The 12,744-nt window shown below is 46.6% G+C and overlaps 1 protein-coding gene across 1 annotated transcript; it reads right to left on the bottom strand.

Annotated features, from left to right (window-relative positions):
* Positions 1–10,644: 10,644 nt before the first annotated feature.
* On the bottom strand, positions 10,645–12,271 carry LOC119135626 (trypsinogen-like protein 3). Its single transcript, XM_037273386.1, has 5 exons — positions 12,120–12,271; positions 11,923–12,058; positions 11,602–11,855; positions 11,199–11,335; positions 10,645–11,119 (listed from the first exon to the last, which is right to left on the bottom strand). Exons 1-5 carry the CDS (start codon positions 12,244–12,246, stop codon positions 10,925–10,927), a joined length of 849 nt encoding a protein of 282 aa, XP_037129281.1. The 5' UTR covers positions 12,247–12,271; the 3' UTR covers positions 10,645–10,924.
* Between the last annotated feature and the right edge of the window lie 473 nt (positions 12,272–12,744).

Here is a 12,744-nt window from a genome sequence, read left to right as displayed (position 1 = left end):
CTCTGCCGGAGGTGGGAGTTGAAGCTCTTCCTGACAGGGGATTCCGCCAGACGTTCCCAGCAGACCCTCACAGAACGTTTGGGTCTGCCAGGTCGGACCGGCATCTTCCCCCACCATCGGAGCCAACCCACCACCAGGTGGTGATCAGTTGACAGCTCCGCCCCTCTCTTCGCCCGAGTGTCCAAAACATGCGGCCGCAAATCCGATGACACGACTACAAAGTCGATCATCGAACTGCGGCCTAGGGTGTCCTGGTGCCAAGTGCACACATGGACACCCTTATGTTTGAACATGGTGTTCATTATTGAAAATCCGTGTCGAGCACAGAAGTCCAACAATAGAACACCGCTCGGGTTCAGATCGGGGGGGCCGTTCCTCCCAATCACGCCCTTCCAGGTCTCACTGTCATTGCCCACGTGAGCATTGAAGTCACCCAGTAGAACGACGGAGTCCCCAGAAGGAGCGCTCTCCAGCACTTCCTCCAGGGACTCCAAGAAGGGTGGGTACTCTGAGCTGCCGTTTGGTGCATAGACACAAACAACAGTCAGGACCCGTCCCCCCACCCGAAGGCGGAGGGAGGCTACCCTCTCGTTCACCGGGGTGAACCCCAATGTGCAGGCGCCCAGCCGGGGGGCAATAAGTATACCCACACCTGCTCGACGCCTCTCACCGTGGGCAACTCCAGAGTGGAAGAGAGTCCAGCCCCTCTCGAGAGGGCTTGTACCGGAACCCAAACTGTGCGTGGAGGCAAGTCCGACTATATCTAGTCGGAACTTTTCTGCCTCGCACACCAGCTCGGGCTCCTTTCCAGCCAGAGAGGTGACATTCCATGTCCCAAGAGTCAGCTTCTGCAGCCGGGGATCAGACCGCCAAGGTCCCTGCCTTTGGCCGCCGCCCAGCTTGCAATGCACCCGACCCCTTTGGCCCCTCCCACAGGTGGTGAGCCCATGGGAAGGGGGACCCACGTTTCCTTTTCGGGCTGAGCCCGGCCGGGCCCCATGGGCGAAGGCCCGGCCACCAGACGCTCGCCTTCGAGCCCCGCCTCCAGGCCTGGCTCCAGAGGGGGGCCCCGGTGACCCGCGTCCGGGCGAGGGAAAACGTGATCCATTAATTTTTTTCATCATAAGGGGCTGATGAGCCGTGCTTTGTCTGGCCCCTCACCTCGGACCCGTTTGCCATGGGTGACCCTACCAGGGGCATGAAGCCCCAGACAACATGGCTCCTAGGATCATAGGGGCACGCAAACCCCTCCACCACGATAAGGTGACGACTCACGGAGGGGCCAAAGACTTCTAATCTTATGAAAACACTTTTAAAGATACTATTTCTTTGTCACTTAACTTTTTAACTTCACCTTAAAACGGACACACAAAACAAGAGAGAATATAATTTCTTGGAATAATAGGCCACTAGCTCATTGCTAATGTATACTGTGAAACACCATAGACCAGCTAAGAGAAATTAGCATTAACCAACTGCCACTCGAACACACAAACTCACACAATCATCTCTCAGCTCTTTGAGTAGAGTTTAGTTGGAGACTTTCTCTGCCTCGATTTTTGCTGTAGATGTCAGTGCTGTTTGGCATGTTGTGGCACAAGGTGGCACTACACCGCTGGAGCAAAAACGTAAACTGGCCTGTGCACTGTAAAAACCCGCCTCTCTTGATTGATTCTGACAAGAAAGAAAATGACTTTTGAACCATTTCAACTGAGCCATCAATCACGATCAGACGGCTGCGCGCAGATCACGAGCAGAAACCGGGATGACTTATCATACTCATTACAACTGATCAAATTGAAATCGAAAACCAGGCGCCACAGTCGGCGGGCTCAGCATACTTGCACCAATGCGCATTTGGCGAGCTGTCCATTCGCGGAATAAAAGTGTCACCCGTCAAAGCAGTTATCAGTCTGTGGCCCGCACCGATACAAAGCCGCCAAGTCATGGAAAGTGGTGATTGAATCCATTGGAACTGATTTCTGACAGGGAAAAACTGCACCAAAGTGTCATTCTGTGGCTTGCTGATGAAGCTCTGCTTCTGTGAGTGAAAACACATTTTTGCTTCAACTCTTGAGACTCTTGCATGAAATGAGTATAAAGGATGACTTGATGTCAAATGATGTCCTTTACTCCCTTGGACTGTGACTTCTCGCTTGAATGCCTTTTCAACTTGTTACTGTTCATTTTAGTGAGGAATGACAACCATTATGTCAGAACCGGCGGGCATCCAAGTCAATACCGGCGAGCTCAGTTCATCTTCGCAAAGCACCACACACACAGTGATGTGACAAACAAGACCAGGGCAGCGAGATTAACAGCGGGCAGGAAGCGAGATAACGACGATAATGGATGGACGGAACCAAAAACTCATATCATAAATCTGGATTTTGTGCTGTGATTGAAACAAATGCGAGCTCTGAGGAAATACAGGGAAGAAGGAGGGAGGGAGCGCTTGTTTTTATTATCTTTATCGCAATCCGTCCTACAGTCTCATATCCTGTGTGTGGCTTGTGTCACAGTAGCAGCATGAGGGATCCGTATTATTGATTATAACTGTAATATTGATCTGATAGGCAACCCAAATGTATTTTAGTTGTGCTGTGGTCTCAAGATAGGAGTTAAGACTTTTCTGAGATTTGAGTCGTCAATCTGCCCAACATTTGCGCAACATTTTTTTGTGATGTGCATTGAGCTTAATTGGCTACTTTAACAATGTTATGAAAATCCACTTGAAGCCCTCATTTGGCTTTTTAGCAATGAAGGTTCTTCTCCAAGAATCCACTTTGGTGACGCCATTACCTTGAGTAACACAATCACCAATGCTTCAAACCGTTTAAAGCTACTTGAATGGTAGTTCAGGTTTTTCTGTTTTTAATGCCCTTTATTCATATGAAATTCAGGATTTTTCTAATTATACTTACCGTATTGGCCCGAATATAAGACGGTGTTTTTTGCATTGAAATAAGACTGAAAAAGTGGGGGTCTAGACATTATACCCATTCACAACGCTAGATGGCGCCAGATATCTTTAAAGCGAATGCTGAACTTAAATCCCCAGGCCAAAGCGAACCCCTGTCACGAAGAATAAAAATAAAAATAGCGGTAGCACGAAGAAGAAAAATAAAAAATAGCGGTAAGAAAGAAAAGAGAAGAAAATAAGAGAAGAGATAACAGAAAATGGAGAAACTAAGCGACAATCTGGACAAAAGTGGGTCGAAGATCAGCCAGGTTAACCGGCAGCTGAGGAGAAGTTATGATGCAAACTTCAAGATGATGGTGATAAATGAGGCAGAGTCTTCAAACAATTGCAAAGCGGCTGTGAAATATGGTGTCGCAGATTGTAATGTACGGAGATGGAAAGCTCAAAAAGCTCATAATCAGAGAAAAGCTTTCCGTCGTCCACAGAGCGGCCTCTTTCAAGAGCTCGACAAGAGGGTGTGCGCGTACGAGGACAGTGACACTGAGTACAGCGAGGCAGAGGATGTTTGTGAAGAGTAATATTCTGACATGACAGATCTCAGCTACTCTCAAGTTTAAACCAATTTCCATTATTTTATTGCAATGTTTTTCCTTATTCAGATTTGTTTCAAGAGTAGTTACAGTTAGACTTCACTTTGCTGGTTAATGCAGTTATTGCAATCTTGTTGTTTTATCACAGTTTATTTACATTTCAAAAACCAGAAGCCATTCATTTACAAATGTGATTGCATTTTAGTTTACATATTTAAATGTTCAGATATTAAGATGTGATAGACCGTTTTTGCATGATTTTGAATGAGGCAAAATAACATGCTTCTTCTCTCGAATATATTGTTATAATCATTTGTTTCAGATGTACTGTAATTATTTTCTGTATAAAAATTAAATTTGGTGTTCAAAAAGTCTTTTTTCAAACTTGAGTCTTGAAAAAGAGGGGGTCGTCTTATAATCAAGGTCGTCTTATATTCAGGCCAATACGGTACTTCAAAATATAATTTAAAAAATCCTTACTTACTTATAAGTAATAATGTGGTGGCAGCATGGTCGGCCGGTGATTAGTGCAATATGTTCACTCCAGTCTAAAATTGTCCATAGGTTGTGAAGGTGAATGAATGGTTGTAACTGTGATCAACTCCAGCTCAACCTTGACCCTCGTGAGAAGCATAGTTTGTAGTTTGCATTCAATCTTTCTGGAAAGAAGTTTCGAATTCCTTCTTAAATTGGCTCGATCCAACAGAGATGTATTATGCTTTGGGCCTGGCTTAAGCCAAATCAACCAATATGAGGCAAGAATTTAGTTGGGGGTGAAAAGTTTGAATTTTATGTTGAATTAAAAATAAAGACATTATTCTTTGTAACCGTTCAATCGTACCATTTTGTAAAAAAAACTTATCTTGGTCTCGTCCCTAGCTCGACTCCCAAAACAAATATACTTTAAAGTATGTGTGTGTTGGCCAAGACTTTGACCTTAGGTCTCATTGAAATACTTTCAGCAGTCATAAAATTTTCCCGTTCACTCATTTTGACCTCCGCTGTGATTTACAGTGCGGGGGCTGGAGTGAGCAGTTGGGGTCTGAGGGGCTAGCATTCCTAGCTAATTGTCGTGTGTGTGTGTGTGTGTGTGTGCGTATGTGCGCGCGTGTGTGCGTGCGTGTGTGTGTGTGCGTGCGTGCAAGTGTGTTTGTGTGATTGCGTGCGTGCGTGTGTGTGTGTGTGTGTGTGTGTGTGTGCGTGCGTGCGTGTGTGTGTGTGTGTGTGTGTGTGCGTGTGGGCGTGTGTGTGTGTGTGTGTGTGTGACCAAAAAAAAAATCAGATTGGCCCAAATACACTCGTGCCTTCAATATACTATATGGCAATTTCGAGTACAAAGGACGTTCACACTCGCGTGCGGAGTGAGTGACAGCTGTGTCCAAATGGGCTAAGAGTGTGGAAGGAGGAAGTCATCTGTTGTCAGCAGCGCCCCCTGCGGGAGGCCCCAAGGCCAAGCTAGCAACGTGCACACTTTGCGGAAGCCACTTTAGGAAGCCAGTGGCACGATCCATCATTTGGACCGCCACGCATGTTTTGGGGTGACAAGCAGACCACCGACTATCAAAATTGTGAACCACTTTTTTTCAAAGGCAGCCTCCCTGCTCCAGTTTTTGCTTTTCTACACGATCACCTAGGAAGGATTTACTCTTTGCGGCCCTCCTCGCTTTCTTATCTCTAAATAAGGAGGTAATTTATTTGGAAGAGGACAAAGGAAAGGACCTTTGTGGGCGGAGAGGTCGTCGCTACTTTTATTCCACCGATTTGGCCCTCTTGAGCTCCCACTCGCACTTTAATGGAGCAAGACGCAAAGATAAGGCGACCTCGGTGGCTTGAAGGATTTCGGCGGCTCGTTACAATTCCGGAAACCGGCACGACTCCCACTCGGAGCAATCCTTCTTCCTATCCTTCAATCCCAATGTGGAAAAAACTTTGAAAGTAATACGACTTTTCCGCGACAGCTCTCAATATCGTTATTGTTATCTTTAACCAGCATTTGTCGTCTGCTAGATTTTCTTATGCTCCCCAAATTCCACTTTTACTTGATGTAAACTGCAACAGCAGCTATATTGTACGAATAAAGACCTACTCAGTCCCCAGTAGACAATAGCATTGCAGGAAATAAACACACACCAGGTGGCCACCGTTTACGAGCTAATGGTAGCGGAGGCTACACTTTAAAAAAGTCAAAACAAATCTGCCCTTTCACTGGGGAAAAAAAGCACAAGTGACATTCTTAACTTGTGGGGGCAGCCGCTGACACTAGCATGTGATGTTTTTTTTTATTTTTACAGACACAGGCGACTGACTGCTAGCACAAGATATACTGTAATGGCGCAACGGGAACTGAACTGCTGGGACGCACGTAGCCTGATTTGTATCGACGGGGGCAGAAGAATAGGGCCTAATTGCTTTCTCCCCCCCAAAAAAGGGGGAGGAGGTGTAGTCAGTGGTGAACACAATAAGCTTTCGCAGTACTCAGCACACACTTTTTTTCATTTAAAAAAGAGATCTGTTTCCATGGTGACGCCTCGTTTCGGTCCATTTTTTCACTCGTCTAACACGGCTCGGTTAAAGCGCTGGCTACATACCAAAACATGTTTTTCATGTTTAACGTGGAATGCTGTGCGAAAGCTTTGCCCGATGGGGGGGGGGGACTCTTTCTGATTGGCCAAACAAATACACACGGCGAAATGCTTTTGACTGCAATGCGGTGGCATTATGGGATGTATGGAACCTCTCCGTGACGACTTTGTTAAATAGACCAAGACAGTACAGTCAAGTCTGCGGGAGGGCGACGCATGCCAATCACACATCAGCTTTGCAGGAAATTAAACAGAGCGCTGTTTGATTCTTGACTTGTCGCTTTCCTCAAAGACAAGCACATCAGATGATGCCTTGTTTGCCGTCAGTGCTTACATTTTCAGCTTGGAAAGACCTCAACAGGATTAAAAATGAGCCCAGGCAATCGATGTCAAGCCTTATGTAGTGCAATTGATCATAAGAGTGAACAGCAGCAATCTGTCAGTTTCCAGATCAGTGGTTCTTAAGCTGGGTTCGATCGAACCCTAGGGGTTCGGTGAGTCGGTCTCAGGGGTTCGGCAGAGCCTCCACTGCAGAGGTCCGAAAAACACCTGATTCATCGTGTAAATTCGTGATGACGCATATCTGAACTGGTCTCGCAAAGGCAACAGCAGAAGTCACACTGATTTGGAGGTATGTAATTCATCGTGAGTTCATGCATTGTGTTAGTTTTGTTGTCTGAACAAGGTGACATTCATGCACGGCTCATTTTGTGCACCAGTAAAAACATCTTTGTCTTGAATTTGATAAAATATTATTTGACAAGCAATATAGAAAATGGATGGATGGATGGATGGATGGATGGATGGATGGATGGATGGATGGATGGATGGATGGATGGATGGATGGAGGGAGGGACGGACGGACGGAGGGAGGGACGGACGGACGGAGGAACGGACGGACGGGCGGAGGGAGGGAGGGAGGGAGGGAGGGACGGACGGACGGACGGACGGATGGACGGATGGATGGATGGATGGATGGATGGATGGATGGATGGATGGATGGATGGATGGAAATCTTATTTTTCACTAAAGAGGGGTTCGATGAATGCGCATATGAAACTGGGGTTCGGTACCTCCAACAAGGCTAAGAACCACTGCTCTAGATATTATCCCGATTTTCCTCTACTTAGATGCATAAGTGGGTCAAAAATGATCTGGTGAGGGTTTTTTTTTTTTAAATATCTTCATAATAAAAATCTTTTCATATTCCAGGTATTCCTAAAAAAACATGTTTGTGACATTCAAGATTCAAGATTCAAGAGTTTTTATTCGCCATGTTTGAGCGTGCCAAACAAGGAATTTGACTTCGGTAAAACACACCCTCTGTTCAACATATAGGTGACTAACAACACTCAGGACATGTGAATAATGGCAAAAACAGTGTAGACAAATTCAAAAGGTGTGAAGAGCAGGATGTTATTGCACAATAATGCCTCTGAGACTCTATGAGTGGTGTGAGTTCATCAGAGCAACAGCCTGGGGGAAGAAGCTGTCTCGGTGTCTGCTGGTTTTGGCGTACCGAGCTCTATAACGCCGTCCGGAGGGGAGTAGTTCAAACAGACTGCAACCTGGGTGAGAAGGGTCTGTAGACATAATGACATTTACATTTTTAACTTGTCTTTTATACATTTTAAGAAATTGCACTTTTTGTATTATGACCCGCATGCATTTTCTATGGAATCCAATGGATTATTTTTTTTAATTCAGTTTTACCAGGTAAGCCAATTGAGAACACTTTCTCATTTACAAATGCGACCTGGAGGCAAGGTGTGGGAAGTGTCTTGCCTAAGGACACAACAACATGTGACCAAGATAGAGCTGGGATCGAACCGCCAACCCTCCGGGTACTAACCAACCCGCACTACTGCCTGAGCCACAGCCGCCACAATCAAAATCTTTGATTCTTATCAACTGTAGCTCTCAGGAATAAATGAACTAGCCAACAGACACACTAATCAGAAGTGTCGCCCTTCAAGAAGATTATTTTCGACAGCAAGAGCTGGTACGTGTAAGTATAATCTTTATAATAATATGATATGAATAATAATAATATCGTGTGTGTCTTACATTTTATTTATCTACAAATTTTACTAACACCAGCTATGATAGAACTTTATTCATCCCACAGCGAGGAAATTCACTTGTCACAGCAGCGTACGTGAGTGCAAGAATAATACGAGTGCAAGAATAAAACAAGTGCCAAAATTACAAAAAAGGTTAAATAACAGACAAGGACAAACACAAGTGCTGCTAGCAGAGACGAAACACATTCATTTTATCAGGTGGCATGCATGTTGTAAAGTCTGACAGCAGAGGGAATGAAGGACCTGCGGAACCGTTCCTTCCTACACCGAGGGTGCAAAAGTCTGCCGTTAAAGGAGCTGCTCAGGGACCGCACAATCTCATGGAGGGGGTGAGAGATGTTGTCCATGATGGATTTAAGCTTAATCAACGTCCTCCTCTCATCCACAACCTCAATGGAGTCCAGGGGACAGCCCAGGACAGAGCTCGCTCTTCTGACCATCTTATTCAGTCTCCCCCTGTCCCGGTCAGTACTGCCCCCACCCCAGCAGACCACAGCGTAGAGGATGGCTGAGGCCACCACAGTCATAGAAGGTCCGGAGGAGAGCCCTGCACACACCGAAGGACCTCAGTCTCCTCAGCAGGTGGAGGCGACTCTGGCCCTTTTTGTACAGGGCGTGGGTGTGATCAGTCCAGTCCAGTTTGTTGTTAAGGCAAACACCCAGGAATTTGTAGTTCTCCACTACCTCAATGTCCGATCCCTGGATGTTCACCGGAGTGAAGATGGGTGCTGTCCTCCCGAAGCTCACAATCAACTCCTTTGTCTTGCTGGTGTTCAGCTGAAGCTGGTTGAGCTCACACCAGCTGACAAAGTCCTTGATGACCGTCCTATATTCCAGATCGTTCCCCTCCGTGACATCTCCAAAAATGGTCGTGTCATCGAAGAACTTCTGGATGTGGCAGTGAGCTAGCAAGCCACCTAAGATAGCTAACATTACTATGCGTGTGTCTGTGTGTGTGAGTGTATTTATTTATATAGCTACATATTGTTTCGTGTTGTTTCCTAATCCAAGGTATCATGGCTGCTAGATATACAGCTAAAATTGTTCTACAGATGGTGATGGATGATGGAAAGGCAGTAACAGGGTTGGACTCAAGAGTCTGAAATTTCTGATGATAAGGACCCAAACTATTGTCCAGGTGGTATTGGAAGTTGTCCACCTGGAAATCCAACTGAACAGGATCAATCTGACTCAGAAGATTCCTCTTCTGTGTCCTCTGAAGAAGAAAGTGGCCAAATCATGTCCAGTAGAATGAGTCAAAAGGGCTCTTATTGGAGCGAGTTACTTCCCACCCAGGACAGAGCACAGAGCCACAATATCTTCAGAAATCGATCAAGGCCTGCACAAGTGTTTGTACTATTGTCTCAGCCAGGGCTGTGGACTCGGTCGGATTTTTGCACCGAGTCCGAGTCCGGCCTCTTGACCACGAGTCCGAGACTCTCAGCAAAAGATATATGGGAGCTCTTCATCACTGAAAATATAATGCCAGAGGTGATGAAGTGCACAAACATGGAAAGATGGAGGGAAAGCTAGAGAACTAGAGGAAAAGAATGGAAAAATGTCAAATAATTGATGGCCTTGTACATCTTAGGGTCAAAATGCTACCTCTAGTTTGAAACCCGAGTTGAAACCCTAACCCTAGTTTGATACCCTAACCCTAGCTTTAAACCCTACTTTGAAACCTGAACCCTAGTTTGAAACCCTAACCCTAGTTTTAAAACCTACTTTGAACTACATTGAAGAAAGGCTTACCTTTGCCAAGGTGCGCTCTAAGCAAATGAGGCTCAGCCAGCTGTAACAAAGTCCAAGAATGCACGCTTCAAGGTTGTCTACAGCGCCACTCCAGTCCTGCTCATTAGAAACAGTTTACCAGCTGCCAAAATCCTTTGAGAAGACATGAGCTCCATTGCACATCATTATCACAATCCTCAACAAAATTTATAAATAAAAACTGGGCAGAAAAACACTTTTATGTCGATGTAGAACATACAAGCCACTACACACACACAGGTTCTAACTTAATATCATGCAATGTTTTTCATACAATAATAGAATCTCGAGTATCACACACACATGCACACACGCACACACACGCACGCACACACAGACGCGCACGCACGCACACACGCACGCACACACAGACGCGCACGCACACACACGCGCACGCACACACGCACACGCGCGCGCGCACACACACACACACACACACAAACGCCGTCATATGCAGGAATCGAACTCAGGTGTCGGCACACAAGACAGGTCAAGTGTACCCCGACACCATCAGCGACTCCCTCCGAAGTTGCAGATGGCAAAGAATTGAAGTGTTGCGTCGCCTGCTTGCTTGGGAGCAACAGGACTCTCCGGCCGGCTGCTTGCATGGCCCAGCGCGCTCTCTAGTGGCTCTTTGTAATCACGCAGGACGCATTTTTCCGTATGGGATCCATGTCACACAAAATGGCTACTTATCAAGGAAAGGCATTGGTTTATTGAAACAAGGTCAAATTTGACACTTGATGAAATGTACATATGAAAAATATCAAGAAAGACAATTTGTGCAAGGCAAAAGAAACGGGGACGGGGATGTTTGAGGGACAACTAGGTATGTAATGTGGTTATGAAATGTAAGTATAACGAGCTTCAAATGAATCATATTTTGAGGCTTCAACGTGCGAGAGTCGTTCCTTGATGCCTGATTGTTCTCACGGGAGCCAGCTACTGAAATAACCGGTTTTTGTTTTTCCTCCCTCATGGGCTCTTGGAGGTGAAGGCCCGTGCGGTGGTGGTGGTCGGCGTGTGGCTGTCCATCACTCTGCGCATCCAGTCGTTGTATTTGCACAGCTTGGTGTAGACGCTGGGGTGCTCGGCGTTCCAACAGCCCAGATCCACCCACTGCACGCCCTGCAGCTGTCCGTCGCACACCAGCACGGCGCCATTGTCCTTCTGCGCAGGCATCACCCAAAATCAATCGCACGAGTTCCACTCAAAGTCGAACAGCAGCAAAAGCGACGTTTGGGCTCACCAAGCAGCCAGCGGCGTCAGCCCCGCCAGCACACACCATCCCCAAGCTCCAGAACAGGTAGTCGGGGAACGCATTCACGCAAGTTTGATCTTCCACAACCGGTACAGTTAAACACTTGAGCTGGTTAGGAGACTCATCTGTTTCAACAACAAGAAAAGCGTGAGCGCATCATTTTTTTTCTTCATTCAATCTGAAGCATTTGTTCGGGGGGAAGCATTTCTTTGTGCCTGGGGCAAATGTTGTGAAGTCGATATCGCATAGTTGTTAGTACAAGTTGTTTTGCTTAAAGTATCATCGTCTGGTATCGGCAGCCTCCTACCTTAAAATTAGCATTAGCATGTGTAAAACTTGCGTGTGTCACACCGCTGCAAAAAAACAAGAATTTTAAGCAACACGGGCTTACACTGATTGGGCACTGTGGAGCCCCAGCCGCTGACAGTGCAGCTGTCTCCGGGCTGAGGGCAGCGACCCGGCAGGCCGATGGGCTGCACGTATTGGGTGAAATGGGCCGGCTGGGCCAGGCGCATCATGACCAGGCTGTGCAGGGGTGAGCGGTACGGGCTGTGGCGGATAACCTCCGCCACGGCAATGTGCTCCTCGGTGCCCTCGTCCGCCGTCACATTATGTTCGCCCAGCGACGCCGTGACGTCGGTCGATCTGGAGAGATTTTTATTGTTGGCCAGATGAAAAAGACAGTTAACGCAATCGGTACGGTCTGGCTTACGCGCAGGCGGCGGACGTCACCAGCCACCAGCGGTTTACGAGGGCGCCGCTGCATCTCTTCCAGGGGCTCTGAAGCCACACCTGCCAGGGTCTGGAGTGAGGCTGGCACAGGTTGTCGTCCATCGGCGGCGACGCACCTGTTGACGCTCATCATTAAGCCACCATCCCAATCGAGCGTGCACGGCAGCAATCGTTTACCTGCGAGGCCCAAAACAAGAAGCAGAAGAAGACGCTCCATGTTGTCTATGGCGGCAGACGGCGGCAGCCCTCTCCTTATATAAGGAGCGAAGGAGGGTCTTGATTTGCCATCACTTCCCGTCCGCATGTGACCTTTGTAATAACGTTCACACACGGAGGGTCACACCTTGTTTCCAGTAATCATCTCGTCGTTCCTCAAAAACAAGAAAATGTTCTTGCAGCAGCAGTCGGGTGACGTTAGCGTCCCTTTCTACCTCATCCATATAACCCGGAGGGGTGTGCACACTTTTGTGTGCAGCATGTGATCGACCAGCTCATCCATCAATGAGGCTAAAAAAAAGTTTCAGCGTGTTTGTAAAATTGTTTTATTTTAATAATGACAAACTAAAACTACAAAATGTTCATTGCCGTAATGTTTTTAATTTATTTACTGTTTGATTCCAATACTATAAATCAATAAATGAAGAAACAAAAAAAGATGTCAAAGTCCTGTGACAGACAATGGAAATGTTTGGTGGGCCGGATTGAAGAATACTTTGCCCCCAATTAATCCAAAGAACACAAGCAAAGCATTTTGTTGCATAAGAACAAATTGAGGAAATAAGTCTGCCCGATTGTGTTAATC

The sequence above is a fragment of the Syngnathus acus genome, chromosome 16 (genome assembly GCF_901709675.1).
Source record: "Syngnathus acus chromosome 16, fSynAcu1.2, whole genome shotgun sequence".
Taxonomy (NCBI): domain Eukaryota; kingdom Metazoa; phylum Chordata; class Actinopteri; order Syngnathiformes; family Syngnathidae; genus Syngnathus; species Syngnathus acus.
Note: the sequence above shows the minus strand (reverse complement) of the source record. Positions and strands in the feature narration are given on the sequence as shown.